General features: G+C 42.1%; 1 protein-coding gene across 1 annotated transcript in view; it reads left to right on the forward strand.

Annotated features, from left to right (window-relative positions):
* Window positions 1–26,058, forward strand: part of NFATC3 (nuclear factor of activated T cells 3) — a 57,850-nt gene that overhangs the window by 18,675 nt on the left and 13,117 nt on the right. Inside the window, exons 3-8 of the mRNA XM_081871566.1 lie at window positions 7,145–7,307; window positions 19,553–19,752; window positions 21,475–21,647; window positions 23,217–23,357; window positions 24,308–24,363; window positions 25,697–25,823. Of these exons, the coding sequence (XP_081727692.1) occupies window positions 7,145–7,307; window positions 19,553–19,752; window positions 21,475–21,647; window positions 23,217–23,357; window positions 24,308–24,363; window positions 25,697–25,823 (860 nt within the window). The remainder of the gene's footprint in view (window positions 1–7,144; window positions 7,308–19,552; window positions 19,753–21,474; window positions 21,648–23,216; window positions 23,358–24,307; window positions 24,364–25,696; window positions 25,824–26,058) is intronic.

Consider the following 26,058-nt stretch of genomic DNA (forward strand, 5'->3'; position numbering starts at 1 on the left):
CAGGGATTCAAACTGCCAATTTTCCGATCGGCAAGCCCTAGGCTCAGTGGTTTAGACCACAGTGCCACCACACATCCCAACATTTGCTATACTTTGTGTAAATAGATTTGGGGCAATTGATGCTATTTGCCTAAGAGCAGCAAGTAGCCTGACATGCAGTTTGACAAAAGAACTTAGGTTTAACAATATTGCCCCTTGGAACAGGAAGCCTGTTTCTCAAGGTTAGAGCTGTAAAATAGAAAGAGTTTTGTGGCTGATCACTCTGCTCTTTGCCCACTTGCATGTTAAAGCAGTACACACTTTCTGCATTAGCTTTGCAATGCTTCTCTTGCTTGGTATTCCTTAACCAGTTCTGCCATAGATGCTGGGCACTGGTAACTGCTGTGCTATCAGACAAACAAATATTTAAGTAATAACCATAAAGAATTCAATTAAGCCTGTCATAGTCAAGTTGAACTACAGTGTATGTCATTAGTGTTTTAAGTAGGCAAATGAGATTCTTTGTTCAGATGCTGGATTTACTAAGTGGTTTCCATTTTTTATATGTTATACTTGGACTAGTTTTAGTTGCAAATAATTTTTCTGTCCTCCTGTGAAATTGGATAGGTGTCTTGGACCAGTCAGCTGGGTAACTTTGAGGTGGTAGTGTATATTTGTTTTGTTTTTCATAAATGAGATCAATTTAGTGTAGCATTCTTAATAGTACATTGACCACACACTGAAGGCTTCTCTTGATGGTGGGATATGAGAAATACTAATAAGCAAAAAAGGTTTTTGGGTAATGTTCTCCCTAATGAACATTTTAAAAATCTGCATCTTTTCTCTGATAGTTTGTTTACACAAAAATACATTGCTAGCAGATACGCTTTTTACCTTGGTCCCCTCTACTTATTTAAAGTTTAGCTCTTATTTTGAGTAATGCTGACATTTCTTCTGGTATTTTTGTAGGAATTCTCAGCATTTCATTCTCTTTCCTCTAATGTTAGAGGAGAAAATAATGATGAATAAAGTGTATGCATTTAATTATAATACAGCTGCTATTATTGTCTGCTATTGACAGAGCAGTTGCCAACAAGTGGTGATCATTCTAATAAGAACTCTCATGATTTCTATCAATTTTGATAATACTATATTTGTATTATTTATTCATATATGCCCTTGCAGCTTGGGTGAACAAATTCACCTAGGTTTACAAGAAATGCATGCTTTCCTCCTTGGTTTTTCGTCTTCTGAAACATGGAAAAAGGTGGATGGTAAGATGACTTAGCTAATTAAGGGTTCTGCTTTTAACCTAGAAAAGGCTGCATGGATTTCATTAAGTTAGGAGGACAGCACTTAATTATGGAAGGTGATCTTAAGTAATCCAGACATCTATCAAATAAATCTGTCTATTGGGAAAGAGGCAGTCATGGCCATATTCAGTAGGCTAGGGTTTGCAGGTGTCTGCTTATGCTCCATGGGAAAGCTTAGGCAATCACTGTATTACAAGCAGCAGTCTTTCCATGACTTCAGAAATGTGAGTTTTACAGCCTGGCTAATGAATATTTTGGAATAATGCAAAAGTTTACCGTGGGGAGTGAGGCTCAAACACCATAGTTATTGGCTTTGTAGTATTATGCTTCATTGAAGAGTGAATTTCAGATTAAGATTAATAAGAATTATGGTTCTGAATGCATGTTTAACTGCTTATGATGGTCACATAGTATTTAAAACAGTTTAAAGTACATAACTTTTAAAATTTGATCCTGCTATGTTTGTTTGACCCTGCTTAGACTTCTGTTTTGTTTTGTTAGCCAATCTTTTATTTATAATACTACAATAAAAATAAGTAAGAATCCCTCTATGGCTGCTAATAACATTTAAAAATTGTTTAAACGCCGTGAGTTTGTGGGGAGGGCTCTTCCCCCTGCAAGCCCATTCTCCATCTTGGGCCTGGGGACGGGCCCCATACTCCACCTCAGCATATAAGGCTCCAAGGAGGCCTCAGGCTTCGCCGTGAGTTTGTGGGGAGGGCTCTTCCCCCTGCAAGCCCACTTCACCAGGCCAGGGGGCGGAGCCCACATTCACCACCGCCACAACTTTAAGGACATTGGTGCTGCAGCAGCAAATGTTTGAAATGTTTTTATATATTTTAAAGTGTTTTAAAAGTGTTTTTACTTTTTACTTTGTTGTACCTCCATAAATGGTGGTTTTTATCCATGTATTTTTATTTTGTTTTGTTTTATTTTGGGTTGGGGTGGGATGGCTGTTGAGTGGGGTGGGGATTGGTTTTGTTTTGGTGTAATTGTTTTTTGTTTGTTTGTTTGCTTTTATATTTTGTAAATGGAGGCGAGTATGAGGCTTGGGATTCCTACTGTGGAGGGGCGAGGGAGGTATGGCGGTGGAGGCAGATGTCATAGGCGAAGGGGATCGAGATACGGATATGCTCATACCCCTTCCAATCTGCGCCCCATCCCGAGAGACGAGGGTAGGGTGAGCAAGGATTACTCACCTCCGTCACTGGTGTTGTGCAATGCCAGGTCTATAGGCAACAAAACCGCCACCCTGCGAGATTTCTTCATCTCGCAGGGGGTCGACCTGGCTTGTGTGATGGAGACCTGGGTGCGCGAAGGGGATACTGTTACTTTACGAGAGATGGCGCCCCTGGGTTTCTCCATCCTCCACCAGTCGCGGACTGTGGGCCGGGGGGGAGTGGTGGCATTATTAATCCGGGAAGATTGTTCTTTCAGCGCTCTACCATCGCCATCGATCCCCGGCATTGAATGTGTTGGCCTAGTGTGGGGCTCCGAGGTGAGCTTGGCTGTCTGGCTGGTGTACCGGCCACCTAGCGCACCAGCAGCCACCCTGTCAGGCCTGCTGGAGGCGGTGGCCGGCTGGGCCTTGGAGTTCCCTAACCTATTGGTATGGGGGGACTTCAACATCCATGCTGATGCCACTCCCTCCTCACAGGCTCTGGACCTGGTGTCTTCCATGGCGACACTAGGGCTCTCCCAGTTTGTTTCGGGCCCCACACATCAAGCAGGCCACACGCTGGATTTGATCTTTGGCGTCAGTATAGATGTGATCATGTTTCCTTCAATGAAGGTGTCATGGTCTGATCACTACGCTCTGAAAGCCAGGATTGACGTTCCACCCCCACCCTGCTTAGGTGGCGAGCCGATTTGGGCTCGCCCGCAGAGGCTGATGGACCCTGATAGATTCCGTCAAGCCTTGCGGGACCTTTCTCCCCCTGGCGACTCATTGACTGAGCTTGTTGAGGGCTGGAATACCCATCTCCTGGCAGCCATCAATGAGATTGCACCTAAGCGCCCTCTGCGACCCCGCAGAAACCGGGCTCCCTGGTTTACCGAGGAGCTCCGGAAAATGAAGCGGGACCTCAGACGGCTAGAGCGAGTATGGCAGGGTGCCCGTGACGGAGCTTCAAGAACATCTTATAGGGTTTTTATGAAAACCTACGAGATGGCAGTGAAGGCCGCTAAGAAGTCCTACTTCTCGGCCTCCATTGCATCCGCTAGCTCTCGCCCGGCGCAATTATTTAGTATAATTCGGTCTTTAACATCCCTCGAAGGACAGCCAAATTTAAATAACAATTTGACACACAGCTGTGAGGCATTTGCGAGCTTTTTTGCGGAGAAGGTCCTGTTGCTCCGCCATGACCTCCCTGCCAATTTGGATACAATAAAGGAACTGGAGGCCCCTCGACTGTCCTCGGGTCCAGTATTGGACCACTTTGACCGGATATCCCCAGCCGATGTGGACAGACTCCTCCGAGCTGGAAAGCCCACCACTTGTCCTCTCGACCCGTGCCCGTCCTGGCTGATTAGAGCGTGTCCAGACGAGGTGCGGGCCCCTCTGGGGGATATCATCAATTTGTCCCTTGGCACCAGGACATTCCCAGGGGAACTGAAGGAGGCAGTGGTGCGCCCGCTCTTAAAGAAAACATCATTAGATCCCTTAGATCTATCCAATTACCGCCCGGTTTCGAATCTTCCATTCCTGGGTAAGGTGATTGAGAGAGCGGTTGCTGAACAGCTTGGTAGGTTTCTGGATGAAACATCGGCTCTGGATCCATTCCAGTCCGGCTTCCGCGCTGGTCATGGGACCGAGACGGCTCTGGTTGCCCTAACAGATGATCTTCGTAGACAGCTGGATTGAGGCGGGTCGGGGCTGCTGATTCTTCTAGATCTGTCAGCAGCTTTTGACATGGTCGATCACGAACTCCTGGACCACCGCCTTGCCGACATGGGGATCCAGGGCAAAGTCCTTTAATGGCTGCGCTCGTTTCTCTCTGGTCGGGGACAGAGGGTGGTGCTTGGGGGGGAATTGTCATCGCGCCACTCCTTGGTGCGTGGAGTGCCTCAGGGTGCGATTCTCTCCCCGATGCTTTTTAACATCTTTATGCGCCCCCTCACCCAGCTTGTCCGGAGTTTTGGGCTGGGCTGCCATCAGTATGCTGATGACACCCAACTCTATCTGTTGATGGATGGCCATCCTGACTTGGCCCCAGACACACTGATCAGATGCTTGGAAGCTGTGGCTGGATGGTTACGTGGGAGCCGGTTGAAGTTAAATCCTTCGAAGACAGAGGTCCTCTGGCTGGGACAGGACGATATGGGATTGAGGGGGCAACTCCCATCTCTTGCAATTAGTGCCAGCACCGTCTGTTAAGAGTTTGGGTGTAATCTTCGATACCTCCCTCTCCATGGAGGCGCAGATTGCAGCTATTACAAAGGCGGCATTTTTTCATCTCCGCCAAGCTAAGCAGTTGGCTCCTTACCTGTCTCGCCCTGACCTAGCCACTGTGATCCACGCGACGGTCACTCACCTCCAGACTGGATTATTGTAACTCGCTGTACGTGGGGCTGCCCTTGAGACTGACCCAAAAACTCCAGCGGGTGTAGAATGCCGCAGCGAGACTCCTTACGGGGTCTTCGCTGTGAGATCACATTCATCCGGTGCTATGCCAGCTGCACTGGCTCCCGGTGGAGTACAGGATCAGGTTTAAGGTGCTGGTTTTAACCTTCAAAGCCCTATACGGCCTAGGACCCTCGTACCTACGGGACCGCCTCTCCTGGTATGCCCCACAGAGGAACTTACGGTCTTCAAATAAAAACATCTTGAAGGTCCTAGGCCACAGAGAGGTTAGGCTGGCCTCAACTAGAGCCAGGGCTTTTTCGGCTGCAGCTCCAACCTGGTGGAACACTGTCACAAGAGACAAGGGCCCTGCAGGACTTGACATCTTTCTGCAGGGCCTGCAAGACAGAGCTGTTCCACCAGGCCTTTGGTCAGAGCGCAGCCTGACTCCCTCCTTTGGCAATCTTTACAAAACTTTAGTTTATGGTTGCCATCAATTTTGATTTTAATTAATTTTTATAATTTTTTATAATGTTGCACTACTTTAGTGTTGTTAGCCGCCCTGAACCCGGCTTCGGCTGGGGAGGGCGGGATATACCGCATTTTTCGCCCCATAGGACGCACCGGCCTATAGTACGCACCTAGGTTTTTTTTTGGGGGGGGGAAATCAAGGAAAAAAATTTGATTCCCCCCCCAGCCTGCAGAGGCTTTGCACAGCCATCCCCAAGCTAGAAGAGGGAGATGGAGCGCTCCGTCTTCCTCTTCTGCCTTCAGGGACAGCCTCCCTAGCCTCCGTGGGGCAGCAGCTTGCCCCGCTGTCCCCCGAGCTTGTGGGGCTGGCGGTGGGGAGAAGCTTGCTTGCTTCTCCCCACGCCAGCCTCCAAACCAGGTCGGGGAATAGCGGGATGGCGGCGCTCCGCATCCCCGCTGTCCCCCGAACTTGTGGGGCTGCCCGATATCTGCTCGAAGCCCGGGGTGCGCTCCGGAGCGCGCCCCATGCTTCGCGCTGCAGGCTGCTGCCCGCAAGCCTTGCGAGCCTGGTGGGCACTCCCGCGGGCTCCCAAGGCTTGCGGATAGCTTCCTGAAGCCTGGAGAGCGAGAGGGGTCGGTGCGCACCGACGCCTCTCGCTCTCCAGGCTTCAGCGAAAGCCTGCATTCGCCCCATAGGACGCACACACATTTCCCCTTCATTTTTGGAGGGGGAAAAGTGCGTCCTATAGGGCGAAAAATACGGTAAATAAAATTTATTATTATTATTATTATTATTATTATTATTATTATTATTATTGAAAGACCAGTAATAATAGAAAGCCCACATATGCATTCCTTAGACTGAATGATCAGGGGGTTTTTAAATAGAACTTTTAATGTATTTAAATAAGAACCTAAACTTCAATAACGCATAAGAACAAAAAAGGAAAACAAGGAAAACAACAAAACTGAGTGAAAACGAAAATTAAACTTGTACACAAATAGTACAAACTTGGATAGCCTCATTCACATTCCCTGGAAAAACCTATTATTGGTGTTGGGGTAGTAACATTTTTAAAAATACTTGTTTTATTTTTAAATATCAGGATATTTTCTTTGAATGATCACATAGTTGGGCTCAAACTGTTCCACTCTGTTCAACTCAAGAAGTGAAATCTGTCCCAAGTAGGCCTCTCTCATAATTCTTAGTGGGTGAAGTGGTTAATATGAGAGGAAGTGCTGGCTGTGATATGCTGGACTAAAATATATATTTTGGATGGGATGGTTGTTCTCTTTTACCAAGCACACAGCTTTGGGCTCACCATACGTGGAATGGTGAGGGAGGAAGGGGACACCCACCTAGCCAGCCAGATCAACTGAATTAACCCTGGTAATCAGTGCAGTGAAAGATGTCACAGCCAGATGGCTCTCACATCTGACCAAAGGATACAGGGCTTCTGTTAAGGGTTGGTTTTTTGAATTAAATTTTGCAGAGGAGATTGGGTGAGGACTTCTGCATGCAGTGAAGGTTTATGAAAATGCAACAAATGTCACTTTTGCACATGGTAGTCTCCTCATTCATACTATGTCCTTTTCATGGTGCCAATTACCTTATAACTGACCACATTACCCTTGTCCAATGGTGGACAAGGTCCACCATTGCATGAAATATTTTACAGATTTTTATTCTGTTTGATTTTTGTATGCTCGCTTTTATTACTGTATTTGTAGTGCTTGCTGCCCTTGGCACTATTTAGGAGTTGAAAGTGCAGGGTATAAATGTATTAAATAATGAAATCTGTTCACTTCTTGTTTTTAGCACATCTTCGTTGCCTCCCCTAGACTGGCCTTTGCCTACTCAATATGGACAGTGTGAATTGAAAATAGAAGTGCAACCAAAAACTCATCATAGAGCACATTATGAAACAGAAGGCAGTAGAGGAGCAGTAAAAGCATCAACTGGTGGCCATCCTGTAGTGAAGGTAAAAGATGCTAATATAATGTTTTATCCGTGAACTACTGTTAACTTTGAATGTTAATGAAGATTGTAATAGAGGTGTGTGTTGAATGATAAATGTTGAAGCATTTTTATCTTGCTCTCAAACCTAAAAAGAGTCACATGGCAGCTTGCAAAGATCAGTTCCTGCTCTCAGCCTTGCATCTAAAGGCATGGCACTGGTGGAATGGCTGGTTTCAGGTGACAATTGATGGAGGGAGGAGTCTGATGAAGGTGGCTTCTCTGCAGAGCTGATTGGGACACTATTTCTCTTCTATCCCTCTGAGGTAGCCCAATGAAATTATCTATGTACAGCCGGACTTGAGAACCTTTGCCCCTCCATATATTGTTGGACTCCATCAGCCCTAGCCAAGATGATCAAGAATGCCAAGAGTTGTAGTTCAGTAAGCCCTGGAGGGCTTCAGTCCCTCCATCTCAGAGCTACAAAAATAAGGCTGACAGTCCTTCGTACAAGTATTGGAAAAGCTTTAAATTTTGTTCATCCCTGATTATCTGTGGCAAATGACTCTTACTTTCAAGGGATGAGGTGCATTTTCTCTGTTCTGGTAGTAGCTTCTGTGCCAATACAGTGGTGCCTCGCAAGACGAACGCCTCGCAAAACGAAAAACTCGCAAGACGAAAGAGTTTTCCGTTTTTGAGTCGTTCCGCAAGACGAATTTCCCTATGGGCTTGCTTCGCAAGAAGAAAGCCCATAGGGAAATCTCCAGGGACCTCTTTTAAATGCTGGCAGTGGGGAGCAAAGCCTTTCGCCCCCCTCCGGCCTTCAGAAGAGGTCCAGGAAGGCCGGCGGGGGCCGAAAGGCTTTGCTCCCCACGGCCAGCATTTTAAAAGCGGTCCGGGATAGCAGGGAAGCGCGCTGCGCTTTCCCGCTATCCCGGACCGCTTTTAAAATGCTGGCCGTGGGGAGCAAAGACTTTCACCCACCGTCGGCCTTCAGAAGAGGTCCTGGACCTCTTCTGAAGGCCGGCGGGGGGCGAAAGTCTTTGCTCCCCCCCACCTGCCTTCCCGGGATAGCGGAGAAGCGGAGCGCGTTTCTCCGCTATCCCGGACGGCTTTTGAAGGCAGGCGGGGGGGAGCAAAGACTTTCGCCCACCGCCTGACTTCAGAAGATCTCCGCTGTCCCGGGGGCTTTTAAAATGCTGGCGGTCGGCAGCAAAGCCCTCCTGTCCCCGGAGCTTGCGGGGCGGGAGGTGGGGAGAAGGGCTTTTCTTCCCACCGCCAACCTTCAGAACAGCCTTCTGAAGGCTGGCGGTGGGAAGAAAAGCCCTTGTCCCCCCCCCCAGCCTTCAGAAGAGGTCGGGGGACAGACTGTCCCCGGACCTGGTCTGAAGGCGGTTTCCATAGGAACGCATTGATTGATTTTCAATGCATTCCTATGGGAAACTGTGCTTCGCAAGACGAAAAACTCGCAAGAAGAAAAAACTTGCGGAACGAATTAATTTCGTCTTGCGAGGCACCACTGTAATGGAGAGAAGTGTGTTGAAGAGCAACATTACTGAGGTTTCATGTATAGTTCTCATATTCAGGGGTGGTTGTTGGGGTTTTTTGCCTTAAAGATCCTGTCTCAAGATAGAAAAGAAAATCAGATTGCCAAGAAATTAATTTTCAGAAAATTACAAGTTATGTTTGATAATAAGTGAAACCATACACTATGTTTATGCTCTGTTAGTTGGGACTTTAGCTTGCTTACTTTGTGGATTGTGTTTTTAGTCTAGAAATGCACACAATTAGAAAAAGCTAGTTTTAATAGATGTGATAATAGTTGTTTGTCCTAAAGAATGAGATGGAAAATGTAGTAGAGGGTGGTACTTTATGTTAGAAACTGTTTGTAGGGCAGGGGCATGCAGAATATCAAGTTCCACAGAATATGCCATTGAGAAGAGTGTTGTTCCACTTAGTTCCTTCTTGTGGGCTTCCCATGGGCATCTGGTTGACCACTGAGAACAGAATGGTGGATACGTGAGTCTTTGGCCTGATCCAGCAGAATTCCTATTGAAACTAATTAGGCATCCTGTCCTATGAGCAGTTTCCTAGCAATAGGATCCACACTCCAGTCCAGAAAGCAAGCGTGACTTGACTGTGTTCGGGAATTTGGGTAGGAGAAATGACTAACACCTGCTCAACATGTCCTTTTTATATACCGTACAGATTACTCGCAATTTATACACATTCAACTTTTCAACATTCAACTTTATGTGCTTAGCATGAATGAATGAGGCATAAAGGGAGTGGGTGTCTGGGGAAAATAACTTTGGCAATCCTACCTGCCATTGTACCCATTGTGTTTTGATTATATGCAATTTTGGCTTTATGTGCTACATAACTCCAGCGTAAGCTGAGAGTTGTCTGTATAACACAAGTGGGCTTTGAGATAAACGTAATACCATCTATATGAAGAAGCACTGGGATTTTTTAAATTATCAATTCAGGTTGGGAGATGGGAAGGAAGAAATTTCCTAAATTGTATAATTTATGTAACAATTAAATGAGTGGAGCCCAAATAGAAGCTTGTTTTACTTCCCTGGATAGAAATATTGAAAATGAAACAGAACCCACAGATCAAGTTCAAATTTTAACAGTATTAGAATACAGCTCTTACTTTTTTTAAAAAGCAGCTGTTTATCCAAGTAAAACTACTTCTTTTTAATCAAGAGGGCAAACACTCCTCAGGTGAAGAGTCTAGTTGTATTACCGTATTTTTCCCTCTATAACACGCAGATTTTTTCTCCTAAAAAGGAAGGGAAAATGTCTGTGCGTGTTATAGAGCGAATGTGTGGTCCCTGGAGCCGAAAAATCAGGCAAAAATCAAATCGCGGCACTTCACGGAGAAGGGAAAACTGAAAAGAGGAAGCGGCTGCTTTCCTGCATTCTGCCTCAGGGTCTTACTGCCCACCCTCCTCTGTTTCGTTGCTGTGTTTGCTGAACCGGAACAAAGAGCAGGGAAAGCCCCTCCCCTCCAGGCAAGCAGAGGGGAATTCCTCTCTGTGCTCCGGTGCTGCTGGGGGAGAGGGAGAGAGAGGGGGGAAGTGAGAGAGAGGGGGGAGGGGGAGGGAGAGAGAGAGGGGGGAGGGAGAGAGAGAGGGGGAGGGAGGGAGGGAGGGAGAGAGAGCGAGCTGGCTTGGGTGGGGGGAAACTTTTGCCTTTCTTTCCTCCCTCCCGTTAAATCCCTCTCCTGCATTCTTAGCCAGCTGCTTCTCTGCACACCCCTCTCATGTCCCTTATTTGTTTTTCCTTCGCTCCCCACTTAAAATGTGGTTACAAAGCATAGATCCACATGGATCCTCAGGATCTTTGCATTGGGTCACCCCAAATTCACCATCAGCTCACATAGCATGTCCATGGCTACAGCCTGCCCCCCCCCCAAATCACGCACCCACTGTTGCCTGGGGCTGCAATGGTGCAAAAATGTGGTTACAAAGCATGGATCCACAGGGATTCTCAGGATCTTTGCATTGGGTCACCCCAAATTCACCATCAAATCACATAGCATGTCCATGGCTACAGCCTGCACCAAAAAAATCACGCACCCACTGTTGCCTGGGGCTGCAATGGTGCAAAAACGTGGTTACAAAGCATGGATCCACAGGAATTCTCAGGATTTTTGCATTGGGTCACCCCAAATTCACCATCAGATCACATATCTGTGGCCACAGCATGAAGCCCAAAAATGATACATCCACTGTTTCATTCAGAATGTTTTTTCCCTTGTTTTCCTCCTCTAAAAACGATGTGCGTGTTATGGTCAGGTGCGTGTTATAGAGCGAAAAATACGGTATATATTATTATTCTTTCTCTGCTTCTTTCAAATATCTCTTCTTTTTTAGATTTGCCATATGTATGTAAGACTTTAGCACTAATTAGTAGGTATTGAACTGCTTTGAAAAAGTAAGTTAGGATGCATGCGGCATTTTACCCCCATTTGTGTTATTCATGAAGTTTATATACATATATGTGCTCATGCACATAGATTCAGTAACTGATACTGAAATGTATGTGATCTATAGGAGCTAATGTAAAGGGATGGCAGCTCCCCATGCAGGAGATACACTACTATTCCTTATCACAACTAAAACTCAGTTGCTGATCTGTACAGTCATTGTTCAGTCTCATCTTGTGAAGAGGGAAGAAGTTGAGTGGTCTTCAGTCTGTACAGTTTTAGTTAAGTGTGCTGTCGTGCTTTCTTGCTCACCAGTTGGTGCTGGGCACACCAGTCCTTCCATTCTCCCCTTGCCTTTGTGTGAACTTAAGTTATCCAGAGAACTTTTATAACTGGACAGCCTATAGATATAGTTACCTTAAAGTAAATAAAAATGCTGCTGTTCTAAGAGATTTATCCATAGCACTATTCTACTGTTTGTCCACTTTCAAGTGTGCATTAATGTGTCCAATTTGAGTGATCATCTCTTCTATTTCAGTAGTGCAGTTGACTTTCTGAGTTGCTTCTACAGTTTTTGATTGAGAGAGATGCAGTCTTCAAAAAACAGCCTCTGTAAACAAAGTCTTGAAGCAGCTTGCCAAAAGTGTAGTTTATGTGGAGCTGGGATTATTGAACTAACTTTGGATAAGCTGATAGTTTACAAGGATTTTTCTTGTTTTATAATGGTTATTAGAACCAGTTAAGTGTTGCAATGTGAGATTGCTAGAAACCTAAGCACCATGCATAGCCTTTTATAGAATAACATCTTAGCAGTAAGTATTAAAATTGGTTGTTTACAACTTTTATTTTGAAATAAATTGGCTTGTGTGAAAGGAACATTACTAGGACCACTTCTATAATTAAGGGGAAAAAAGTGTGCTGAGCTTGGAGTTCATATGAGAACCTTTCCACAAAGCTTACATTATTTGATGGGGGCAGTATTGGGGTATGAATTATAAGGTATTGGAAAGTAATAAGAAATACCAGTCAGGATTCTCACTGGGTGGCCTTGGACAAGTTCCTGTTTCAGCTATTAAAGCTCATGGACTGGTGGTGAGGATAAATGAAGATAACCTAGAGTTTCTTGGAAGATTGGTGGGATACAAATGCATTGAAAATGAGATGAAATTTAGTTTAGCCTTGAATTGAATTTAGAACATTTCTGACCATAATTACTAAAGGAACTTTCTTCACTCATTCATCACAACTGTCATGTTAGTCTGTTGTGCCTCTGTTTCTGGTGGCTGTTCTTTCTTATATTTTCTTTTTTAAATAGAGGTCTCCAAGGGCTCCATCATTTATTATCAGTTTTTAGGTCCAAACTAGTTATAAAAGTGAGAGATCTGTGAACATATCGATTGCATTTCAAAATCCTCTATTTCACTCTATTACTACTGCATTGGTAGTAGGTTTGAATCAGGGTTGTGCAGTGGAGAAAGGGAAGATTAACCCTAACCATGTGTCATCTTTCCATTTTTAAATCCCCTACCAGTTGCTGCTTGCCCCATGAAGAGAACATTAAAATGTCTTGCACTTCCTCCATTAAGCACAAACTGATCTTGTGCCACTCTGTTTTATTTTCCCTCTGTGCATGCAGTTGGGATTTTCCTGAAGCTGGTACAACTATATGTGTTTAGAAGTTAGCACTTAATTATGAAATCTCTGGCCTGGTAGCTGGAGAGTTTGCAAGAGAATTGATAAGGTGATGTTGATGAAAATGTTGTTTAACGTTGGAGCATAATGTTTAATATTAGCTTGCCTTTTCCAGCCCTTCCATTGTATGTTCTCAAGATGCTTACCCCCAGCACCTTTGAGGCTGTTCTGTATGTTGGCGGTTAAATACAGAATGAACTGCCAATCTGCTAAAGGAGGTGGGGAGTCAAAACTAGAAGATACAAAAAACTAACTTTGACTAAAATGACTTTAAAGTTTGCCTGTTCAGTTTTCTTTGCTGTATGCATGCTCATTTTATATTTTTGAAATTTTTTACAAGTACCTGTTCTGCACCAGTTCTGTGCTTGTAGCCCCCCAATCTGGATTGTGTGGGTTATTTTCTGCAAGGACCTATGTAAGATGGTAACTTCAGATCTGGAAATTTAAAGGTCTAACCAAAATAATTCTAATGCTGTTTAATATGGTAACATTATTTCATTCCAAAATGTCAGTTACTAATTCAAACAATATGGTCAAAAGCTTAACCTTGTTTTTAAATTTTATTTTTATTGCTTTTCTTAAGTTTAAACAACAACGCATGCACACATATCACAACATACACAACAGAAACAAAGTTTAACTTTGTAATAAAAATCTGCATGCATCTTTGGTTGAAAGCATTGTGTTCTAGATATTTTCAAATATTAAAAATGCATACATACTGATTTTCATAAATTCATCTCGCTTTACATAAAAGCAGAGTTATCCACCTGTAACACACTAGTACAATTAGTTTTTTCAGGGGGAAACTATTGTAGCTTATCCTTTGGTGACCTTCTCTCTTCAGCCTTTCAGCTTTAGTTTAACTTAGCATCCACTGACCTTTGCTATGGAAACGATACAGAAACACACAAACAACTTGGCAGAGTTTCCTCCATAAAGCAATGGGTTGTGTGTTACAGTATACAGTTACTAGCGGAGGGTTTTTAGAGGTCAGTAGTGACAGTGTGCTGTAACTTTTTCATTATTTACAACATTCTGTTTGATCCCTTGTGTGAAGAGTATATGATTATGTTTACAAAATGAAAGTGTATGATTGTGTTGCACATGAGTGTGTTTAGTTTTAACTGGAGCAGATGCTTGTAGTAAATATAAATTTATTTTAAATATACTGTGCTCCCTTTTGTAATATTACACTTCTAGCTCATCTCCTCTCCCTTCAACCACCAGTTTAATTTACTATCTTTGTGTAAAGGACATATGGTTGCATATTCAACAGGCTGGCATTGGTGTCAGTAATCTAATTAAACTTAATATTTATGGGATGATTTATCACTGCCTAACTTGTATGAGGATTTTGGATTTTACAGAAGGACAACAATGCAGCTGTCATTCCAAGTAGACACACACATTTCTTTCTTGTAAAGGGTGAAATCATGCAAAACTCTTCTGCATGGGTGGATTCATAGTTAAGGAAGACAGCATTGAACAGAACTATTGTGGGGACATAGGTTGCTGCCTTACACCAGACCAGTTTATTTATCTGTCCTAGGGCTGTCTACTCTGACTGGCAATGGCTCTTTAGGGTCTCAGGAAAAGGTCTTGTTCTTTACTTGTTACCTGGTTCTTTTAACTGGAAATAACTGGGACCGTCTCTGTATAAAGTATGTGCGCTACCACTGAATTATGGTCAAATGTCTCTCAGAAACCTTAATGCCAGGAAAAAGAATCTTGAGACAATATGGATGATAGTTTTTTAACTCCTCAGCTTCCTCTCCAAGGAGATGTACAATAAAATAGTCTCTACACAATACTGTGAAGCACAATGCAGTTGGAACATCCACTCCGGCACAACCTTATTTATTTATTTATTTATTTATTTATTTATTTATTTAATCTATATTTGTACTGGGTGATACCTGGTTTTCAACATCATGATATATCACCAGCTAAATATGATATCTCTGTATATCCCAGTACATATCTGTGGTGGTGGAGGGCCTTGCTGGGCCTCCCCATGGCGGCAGAGGGTCCTGCCATACCTCGCTGCAGTGGCAGAGGGTGTGTCGTGTTTCTGCACAGCAGCAGAGGGCCTTGACGAGGCTCCCTGCGGTGGTGGAGGGCCTTAAAATTTAAGAAAGTAGTAGATTTAATAAAAATATTAAATAAACTTCCATATAATATATTTAATATATTTTCAACCAACTTAAGAATAGTTTAAGTGATTTGCTAGCCAAGTTGCATCTGCTTCCCCACTCAGAGGTCTAAGTGGAATCTCTGCATGCCTAAGCCCCACTGAGTTCAACTAAACTAACTTCTACCTTCCTGGGAGCAAGCCTCATTGAATTCAGTAGGGCTTGCTTGTGAGTAGACACAAATTTGCTTGCACTGCTTACTGAAAAACACCCTCCCCATCATTCTCACATAGTACCCAACCTCCCATTTCAGCATAAGGCAGCCAGCTAAATCTCCCCTCCATTCGCCCCCCCCCCCACAGAAGAGCCCCCCCCCAAAGCCCTCATCTCACCAAGCTCTTCCTTTATATCCAAGGGAGGGAGGGCAAGCAAGCAAAATATAGTCTCCTTTTAATAAAATACCCTTCCTTTTTGACATAGAGGAAAGTTATTTAGGGGGAACCAACAACTTAAACACCACCAGAAAATTTAAAAACAAAGAGAAGCTTCCTTCTCTTTTTTCATTGGTGGGGTTGTGAGAGAAGAAAGAAGTGCTTTCCAGTTCTTTGTTTAGTTCTTTGTTTGCTGCTGCATCTTGACTGTCTAGCTGGGGGGGGGTCCTCCTGGATTGTTAGCAGGTTCTACATAACTAGCTGAGTTCTAAGTGGAAATACATGGGTGGCGCTGTGGGTTAAACCACAGAGCCTAGGGCTTGCCGATCAGAAGGTCGGCGGTTTGAATCTCTGTGACAGGGTGAGCTCCCGTTGCTTGGTCCCTGCTCCTGCCAACCTAGCAGTTCAAAAGCACCTCAAAGTGCAAGTAGATAAATAGGTACTGCTCTGGTGGGAAGGTAAACGGTGTTTCCGTGCGCTGCTCTGGTTTCGCCAGAAGCGGCTTAGTCACGCTGGCCACATGACCCGGAAGCTGTCTGCGGACAACTGCCGGCTCTCTTGGCCAGTAAAGCAAGATGAGCGCCGCAACCCCAGAGTTGTCCGCGACTGGACCTAATGGTTAGGGATCCCTTTACCCTTTAAGTGGAAAGATACTGGTGAAGCTGAAAGTGTTTGCTGGTTTGTGTGAGGACTTTTCTTATCCGTTAGGAGGGAGAGAGCAAACAAAGCTGGATATACCATTCCAGCAAATAATCTGCAAAGTAAAGTATTGTTCAGATGAGCTACCCCCTGGGAAGCTGTTAGTGTCCACCTTTTGTATATTGCCTTGGTGAAACACTTAGGTAAAGGTAAAGGTACCCCTGCCCGTACGGGCCGGTCTTGACAGACTCTGGGGTTGGTGCGCCCATCTCACTCAAGAGGCCGGGGGCCAGCGCTGTCCGGAGACACTTCCGGGTCACGTGGCCAGCGTGACAAAGCTGCATCTGGCGAGCCAGCGCAGCACACGGAAATGCCGTTTACCTTCCCGCCAGTAAGCGGTCCCTATTTATCTACTTGCACCCGGGGGTGCTTTCGAACTGCTAGGTTGGCAGGCTCTGGGACCGAGCAGCGGGAGCGCACCCCACCGCGGGGATTCGAACCGCCGACCTTTCGATCAGCAAGCCCTAGGTGCTGAGGCTTTTACCCACAGCGCCACCCGCGTCCCGCGTGAAACACTTAGCACAATGTTATTTCAATACTAGTATTCAATGAAACGGCGATTTATCACACATCCCTAATCTATATATCTGTATTTTGGGGGTTTTCAGAGCTAGCCCTGCACATGGCAACAACTGTGTAAACAAAATAGATTTTTAGTATTCTCTTGAAATAAAACTTTTTTCAAGCAAAATATTGAAAGTGTACATGGAAAGTGTTATGTTCCCATATTGTGAATGTGGGCATAAGTATTCTTCACAAGAAAGACCCTAAGCAAAGAACAGGCAGGAATCTGGTACTTTACTTTTAGTTTTGCCTAAAAAAAGGTAGAATCTCAGTTCAGACAACATATTCCTGAAAGAGCATGTGTTCAAGTGAAAGCAGTCTTGGACTTAAATGGTGGAGTAGTTTTCCTTTCATTTGCTGAGGTAGTGCTCATTAAGTACAGTAGTCAATGCTCTTTCTGTGAAGTTCCTGAAGTTCACTAGAAATATTTTGGGCATCTGTTGTGCATCAACACAACCTGGAATTCCGTAAGTTCAAAGTGTCTGTGGGAGAGAATATTATTCAAGTGTTCAAAGATACACAGTAGTGTATAGCTGCTTATTTTGGCCGTTTTGAAACACTAATATGGAAGCAAACACTGCAGGATACAAAAGTAGTATATAAGGCAGAAACATTACAAGACCAAAACGGAATTTGTAGTCTTCCTGTGTTCTTCCTGGAGGTGCTTCTTTTTACCATCTTTATTTTGCTTCAGCACCATCATGTCAAGAGCTCATCTCCACCCAGATGGTTTATGGTAACCTTACTAGCTTACCCTCTGGCCTTCAGGTACAAGTGCTAAATTCCAGGTTAGTCAATAACAATTTTTTCCTCATCCATTTGTGATTAATTATGGATGAGGAGGCTGACTTGGTGTGCAGTACTGAGACTTGGTGAGCTGGGAGGAGTTAGTCTATCTGGGCTGTTCCTTTTTGGGTACTCAGTGCAAGCATAAGTCTAGGCTTGTGAGATCTCTATAGGAATTCCATAAGTCATCCTGTTCAGTCATGTGCCAGGCTTGTACTGGGGTCTAGGGATTGATTAGGGATTCTGCTGGTGTATCAGCCACCCTGCTTCCCATTGGTTTCCCTGCCTGAGCTGATGTAGATGGTCCCTAAGTTGATGTTGAGGAAGATTGATCTGGGAAAATTTGCCGAGACCATTCTATCCAGCTTGATTGGCACGCATATGAAAGCCTTGGCCAGTCTATGGTTATGCAGATGACACAATGCTGCATATTATTGTTTCAATTGTTTCTGTGTTTCTTGCTGGTTTTAACTTGGTTTTTTTGGCTGGGCTTATTGCCTTGTTGTAGTGTTTTTATTCTGAATTGTGTTTACACAAACCACCCAGGGAACCTGGCTGGAAATACAATATATAAATGTATTCAATAAATACAAGGCAACATTATTGCAGGGCAACATTTGCATGGGGAGAATTGGTGGACAGTTTAGGTTCTTAACCACTGTGGTCTAATGACCCCAGTGCCATGATTAGTAAAACACTTCTCTTTTTTAAGCATAGGATGATCAAGACATGTAGAACCATTCTTATTTTGGTGTTCCAGAACAAGTCTATAACTTCTTCCAGCCAGTGTAAATGTTTAAAAATAAAATATTGGAGAATAGTTATACTGAGTTTCCCAAACACATTGCATTATGTGGCAGTTAATTTAAGATTAGTACAGTTGATACAGCACATTGCTGCTTCCTTAAAATATCCTAGTTTATAACATCGTGTCCCCAACAGCTGTTGGAGTTTGTAGAAAACCCGGCAGTACTAAGGCCATGCTGGTTCATAAATGTCAAAATGCTGTATTTACCTTATTGGGGCCAATTAACATGGGCAACCTTCCTGCCAAGTAGTATCTCTCTCTGCCTGTCCCGCCCACCACTTTGGTGTAGAATCTAGGTGAAATTTAAGCTGGTGAAGAGCACCCCCTCTTGTTTAACCCTCATTTGGCACCTGGATATAGCTTTCTGAATGCTTAATAGGTGAGCCAGACTAGCAGCCTTGTCAGGTGATGTCTCATCTCTTATTCCTGGGATACAGTTATTATGTTCCCCACAACACAATGGGGAGTTATTGTAGGGAGTGATTGTGAATTTTGATTGTATTTGATACATTTCTTGATGAGCCAGGAAGTCAAGTCACTAGTTGGGTTTAAGTAAGCTGCTGTCATTTCTGTTCAGCAGTAAAGTGATATTTAAAGTACTGTAATTCCTTCACTGAGGTCCAGCTCTGAGGGCCTTCTGGTGGTTCCCTCACTGTGAGAAGTGAGGTTACATGGAACCAGGCAGAGGGCCTTTAAGGTAGCGGCACCCACTCTGTGGAACGCCCTCCTATCAGATGTCAAGGAAATAAAAAAGTATCTGACTTTTAGAAGACATCTGAAGGCAGCCCTGTTTAGGGATGTTTTTAATGTTTGATGTTTTATTGTATTTTTAATTTTCTGTTGAGAGCTGCCCAGGGTAGCTGGGAAAACCCAGCCAGATGGGTGGGGTATACATAATAAATTATTATTATTATTATTATTCATGAGTTACAAAGATTGCAATGAATGTATGGGAACTATTTTAAGTGGTGGTAGTAGAATTCATATTTAAAGTTTTTTAAGTAGGTACAGCTACAAAAATGTATACCTTGAGACAAATTCGAAACCAGTGGACTCCATAATCATGCCTTTTAAATTATTTGGACTCATGTAAGTAAATGTATTTATGTATGACTTACAGTCCTAATGCATTAATGTCTGTTTTTTTAGTATTTGGGCAAAAACAATTTCTTTTACAAAACCAAGATTCAGAAGTTATCTTTTTTTCTTTTTTATTAGCTCCTGGGTTATAGTGAAAAGCCAGTAAACCTACAGATGTTCATTGGGACAGCGGATGATCGTTATCTACGGCCACATGCCTTCTACCAAGTGCATAGAATCACGGGTAAAACAGTTGCTACTGCTAGTCAAGAGATAATTATTGCAAGCACAAAGGTCTTGGAAATTCCACTTCTTCCTGAAAACAGTATGTCAGCCAGGTACGTCAAAAGATACGTTCAAGCAGATCAACATATTACATTCCAGGTTTCCCAGCCATATTTAGGGAGGTGATGTTACAAACTTCTTAGGAAATGTGTGCTATCTTCTAATGATGGCTTCTCAACAGTCGCTTCATTTTAAAGAAAGTATTCTCCAGATTGATACAAGATTTATTATGGATGTGTTTTCCTAACCTGTAAATGACACACTGAAATGTTTTCTGCTATATAGTGTTTCTCTTAAATGAAAGATTACCAGTTTCTTGCAGTAATTTAAAGTTGTTGCGGCTGCTACTGTATCTTACATGAAATGAATGAGAAATCTTTTTTACAGTAACGTGAAGGAGGATTTTTTGGGTGTAGCTGTCCCTACGACATGTGTCTTCAAGTTACATTTTGGATTGTTTTTTAAACTATATCTGGATTTTTATGGGTGTAAATCATCTTGACACATGTAGAAGGTGGATCATAAATACATTGGCTAGATAATAGCCGATTCACTTACTTTTTTGTATTTGCATATTAGAAGTTTTAAGTAATTTTTATTAGCCTGTAAGCATATTCAGGATAGCTGTTTGTTCCCTCTTTCACTCCCCATGCCTCTACAATTTCTGTATGATTCATATTGATTCCAGAAATTATTATTTTTTAAAAAAACATATACACAGCTCAATTGTAAAAAAACCTCAGAGTGATTTAAAAAAATTGAAAGTTTTTTTCAAACAAAACAAATGTTTCTAGTCCATGTAATAGCAAAATACTAAGATCTGACCAAATAGGAATGTTAAAATATATTGGCTCAGATGTAATGTTTTGATCTCCAAACCCATGTTTTGGCAGGTTAGGCATGTGCATTCCTTCCCCTCATACACTCAGATTTCCTCCTTCCCTTCCTCCTTTGCACAAGTCATAGTTTGGGTGCAACAGTAGACTATGGTTTGCTCAAACTAGGAAGAGAGTATGTGGGATAAAGAAGGAGTCCATGAGCCTTCACCATGTGGTTTGGAGGGATAGGAATGTTGTATTCGAACTGACTTGGTGAATTTGAGCTTAATCTAACCCTCAAGATTTATTAGTTCAGATGGAAGAAATGTGATACATGAAGGTAACAGTTGCTGAATGAGGCTTGTAACAAGTGCACCCTAGCCACCAGCTGTAGTCTGGCATGTGCAATTTTCATGAGCATTACTCATGAGAATTTCATTGGCATATGTTAACTATAGGAATAGTCACCCAAGGTTGTTCCAACTCCTACATTTTCAGAGTGGACTTTAGTGTTGGATAGTTTGTCTACTTCTACCATATACCTGTGGTGTAATACTTTGCCTGTTTAGTGTTTTGCAAATTTAAAAAAGTATCCAGTTTCTTCCACATTTTATTATATGCATAGTTTGCCATTTCAAAATGATCATTTCATGGAAAAATAAAAGAGAGTTTTGTTTCTTTGTGTGGCACAGCTGCGGTTGCTTCTAAGGGTGACTCCTGCCATTTTAAATAGCATTCTTTGTTTCTGCATTTGTTAATGGTACTGGGGTAGAATATTGAGACTGTATTCCAACATAAGCTAGTAAAGAACAATGTGCATGGATGTTGGTTTCATGTCTGACAAGCATTCAAACAGCAAGAAGGAAAATATGAGTAACTATAAAATATGCATACTTGAATTATATAAAAAGAAACACCTGACATGTACATTTTCATTCAACTCTCTGTCTCCCATAGTATTGACTGTGCAGGTATTTTGAAACTCCGCAATTCTGACATAGAACTTCGTAAAGGGGAGACAGATATTGGAAGGAAGAATACAAGAGTGCGGCTTGTGTTTCGAGTTCACATCCCACAGCCTAATGGAAAAGTCTTGTCCCTTCAAGCTGCTTCAATACCTGTTGAATGCTGTAAGTTTTCTCTTCTTTGTGTTCTGTTCCTCATTGAGTACACTTAATAAAATAAAAACTGATTTCATGCTGGATTCATCCCCTTTTGAATGCTAATTTGTACTCATTTTTAAGTTATTATTTTCTTGTGTTGAGTTTTTGCCTTTGTTGGATTAATTGGCTAGATCAGGCTTCCTCAACCTCGGCCCTCCAGATGTTTTTGGCCTATAACTCCCATGATCCCTAGCTAGCCAGACCAGTGGTCAGGGATGCTGGGAATTGTCGTCTCAAAACATCTGGAGGGCCGAGGTTGAGGAAGCCTGGGCTAGATCCATATTGATAGTTATAGAAATACATAATATTAGAATTCTGAATTTAGCATGGCAATATATATTATTGCCTTATTATTAGCTGTGTGGGGCTTCTAGCTGGAAGGAAATACTGGTATAAAATTAGATGCAATTTACATGCATAACATTGCCAAATTACTGTCAAATAGATCCAGGGTTTTGGTTTTGTGTTGGGCTCCTTTAAAAGTTAATATTGGTAGGAGAACTAAATGGGATTTGCAGTTTTGTGGGAAACAATTTTATTATAAAAATGGCATGCATCAAATACTCTAGGAAAGCAAACTGCACAATTTCAGAAGTTTGAGTGTAGGGGCTAGGGTGTTATGATAAATGAGTGTAGCGGGAGATGCGGAAACTTCAGGTTTGTGTTCTGCTGTATTGGCACCAAAAATCAGAAAGCTGATTAACAGGAGTGGATTGTGGGGAGATGGTACAGAGACAGAGGGATTCAAATGTCTAGCATTTCCAAGGAAACACCCCTAACAGAACTAGAAAAGACTACATAATAGACAAGAACAAGGTGATATGTTACTTTAACATCCATTCCCAAAAGTTGATTTGAGAGCCCTGGTAAAATCCCTCTGATTGGAAGCTAAAGAGCTCTTCTTCTCCCTTAAATGGCAAGCTTAGGGAGAAGTGTTTCCATTTTTGGAGATCTACTGCACAGTTTTTTTAACAGTCACATTCCCCTCAATCTGTTTAGAGGTCCCCACTTGTGTTTGCAGCATTTCTGATGATTCCCCTTCAGCTAATAAAAGCTCTGAATATGTCCCACTTCAGTTTTTGATTTGGAATTTGTCCAAATCTGATGCATACCCTCACAAAATAACTTGCATTTTGATATAAACGCTTTTGAACCACAATTTCTTTTGAAAAACATTATTTGAGTCATGTAGCATTGTTTTCAACATGGGATTTTCCACCCATTTTAATAGCTTAAATTGTGCCTCATAGCAGATTTATATAAAATTTGTTCTAATTTAGCATTTTCCTTTCATAGAAGGGGCATAGTTGACTTGGAAACCAGCTTAGTGATAATGATATATGGATAAGAAAAACTTGTTTTCCTCTCCTTTAGGAAAATGAACACTGCATGATTACCAGACCTATCTACAATAATAATTATGTTTAAATGATGCACACTGTTTTAAATACACTGTTAATACAGGCTTTGGCCACCTTACCCTCTTAGCTATAATTCTAGCATGCTTATTTATATTTGTACATCTTTTTCACAAAGCTCAGAGATCGGCTCAAGAACTTCCTCAGATAGAGAAATACAACATCAACAGTTGCTCAGTAAATGGAGGCCATGAAATGGTTGTTACTGGATCGAATTTCCTTCCAGAATCAAAAATAATATTTCTTGAAAAGGGGCAAGGTGAGTATATAGCGCAACATTAGTGAGTTATATGTCTGTGTATGCATGTGTGTAATTGTAGTATGCAATTTAATATAGAATGTTTTAAATATATAAAAGAGCTACTAGCAATATATAATATAACTGCAAGTACTTGGCAATCATTTTTAATGATTTTAATGCAATTTCCCAACATTTTTTCACAATTTGTTTAATAACACAAGTTTAAGATTATTCCACAAAATTCTACAAAAATGTAAAAGTCAATATTATGTAGTTATTTACCAAAAAAACCTAAATTATATTAATTTAACCAAAATATCTTTTGAATTCTCAAATCATATTACAACTTTTCATCAGCCCTCATTTTGGGAATTGAAAAATTCAACACACCCTACAACATTTCTCATCAGAAGTGACATTAGAAACTCGTGTAGAGCATCAGCCACTGTTTCTGCACATTCTAAGCTTTAGCTGCTTAGAATTATTGCAGAGTTTTCCCTTACCAAGGTGCTGCTTCTTACTTTCCCAGTGATTTTTAACCTGGTTTGCTATTCTTTCAGCAGGTGAAGGAGCCTTAAGTCTCCCCACCTCTAAGTGTAGCCTCTCTTTGCACTCCTTTTTTATGCAAGCTATTCTGCAATTGCAGCAGCCACTAGTTATGAATTAATTATGAATGTGCCAAAACAACAATTTCATTCTCTCCCCTATTTCAGATTCCTCTTTGAAACCTACCTTTTCTATACAGTATTCATTTTTCTGGACTCTTTGCTAGCAGTTAAATCAAGGCAATTCTGTGTCAGTACTATGCATAACTCAAATGTTGGGGATCTCGTGCATTGAGATACCTTTGGATTTTTAAAGGAAAACTAGCATGAAGGATTTTTACAGTCTGTGTTTTGTCTATCATTAATTATTAGATTGCTTTTTTCAGTAATTTGATACTTCAACTAAAATCTTTCTCTTGATAGATGGAAGGCCCCAGTGGGAGGTGGAAGGAAAAATAATTAGAGAAAGGAGTCAAGAGGTGAGCTTTCTTTTAAACGTGGGGAATTATTTTTAAATGTACTGTAGCCTTGTAAGCAGCTTGGCAGACACTTGAGCACAATGTGGGTAGCCATAAATTTTCTCATTTTAGCAGAAAGGTTAAATGTTTAAGTATAACTGATCTACTTCATGGGTGTTTACATATCATTAGGGGTGCAAAAAATGTTTGCAGAATGTAGGAGCTAGCTAGTTTTTCTAGGAGTTGGCTTTGAGCATGGCAGTTAGACCAGAATTGGCCAGTAAGAGGAAGTTTTATGTTCTTTCTGCAAGGACTTCACTGAAAGGTGGCAGACCCTACCTGGAATTCAGAATTTCCAATGCAGAGCGTTTCCTCCATTGAGTGCTGTGACCGTTATGGTTGCTCAGGAAGGGTTTATCTCAGTGGTAGTCATGCTTTGTGTGCAAGAGTGCAGCTTTCAGTCTATGGCACCTCCAGGTGGGGGATGAGAAAAATTCCATTATGAAACCCTAGAGAGATACTGCCTGTCAGCTCTGTATTGTCTACATTGATCATGTAGGCCAAAGAGCTGTATCAATAATGAGGGGAAAAGGCACCCACATAATCTTATTGCTGCTTAATATGTTTGAGAACTGAGTTCTGGGTTTGAAAGAGCTCCTGAAGCTATAGCCTGGGCAGGCCAGATTAATATTAAAAAGGTTTCTTTCTAGAGTACTATCTGGAAACAAGGAGAAAAAAAATATTAAAACAGAGGAGGTGGAAAAGACTAAAAATAGGCGTCGGAGTAGTGGAAAGGAGTTGAGCCCAGGGGCTTGGGATGTAAAAGGAGCCAAAATGGTGTGAAGAAAAAAGGGGATAATAGATTTCCAACATACTACAGCAAATATAGCAGAAGTCCTTTATCTACCTTTTAGCCACAGAGAACCCAGCCATGTCTAAGAAGTTGAATTTATGTGCCACTGACATGTCCAGTAGTATAGATGTTTGGTTAGCAAATGAAAATTCTGGAATATACTTTACATAATTAAAACATTAATATGATTTGTCCTGCATCAAGGAACTGCTTTATAAGAAATTTAAAATCACAGTTAGATTTTCTGTGACTTTTAAGGATACAAAAGAAAGGGAGTGGAGAGATGGGGAGGTGGCCTATTGAACTTCCCCAGCGATGGCCATTCTGTAAAAAAGATGCCACCACTTAAAAGTCTCTGCTTGGTAGCCTAACAAATAGTACAGTACTTTAGGGGAGAAAGCATATGCTTTGCCAGCTGATCTTGGAGAGGACGAGGCTTATTTAGGGGAAGATGTTTGCTCTTGCTTTTAATATGCAAATTTCATTCGTTTTTTCATTCAGGCTACAATTGTTCTTGAAGTTCCTCCATACCACAACAAAACAGTTACAGCTACTGTCCAGGTGCAGTTCTATGTTTGCAATGGCAAGAGGAAAAAAAGTCAGTCTCAGCGTTTTACTTACACTCCAGGTACATACATACCTTCTTTCTAGTATAAATCAAGGGTGAAATTCAAAATGTTCTTTGTTTCAAATTTCAATAGCACTTAACCTGGATTTGGGGTACCTGTTTTTTAAAAAAAATTTTTGCAATTATATTTGGCTATGGCTATTAAAGTGCCTAAATTGGATCTTGATGTTTTGTACAACACTGTAATTCTTGGCAGCTGATAAAAGGTTGAGAAGTGCATCCAACGGTATTTTGA

This window comes from Podarcis erhardii (assembly GCF_964252035.2).
Source record: "Podarcis erhardii genome assembly, chromosome: 7".
Taxonomy (NCBI): Eukaryota; Metazoa; Chordata; class Lepidosauria; order Squamata; family Lacertidae; genus Podarcis; species Podarcis erhardii.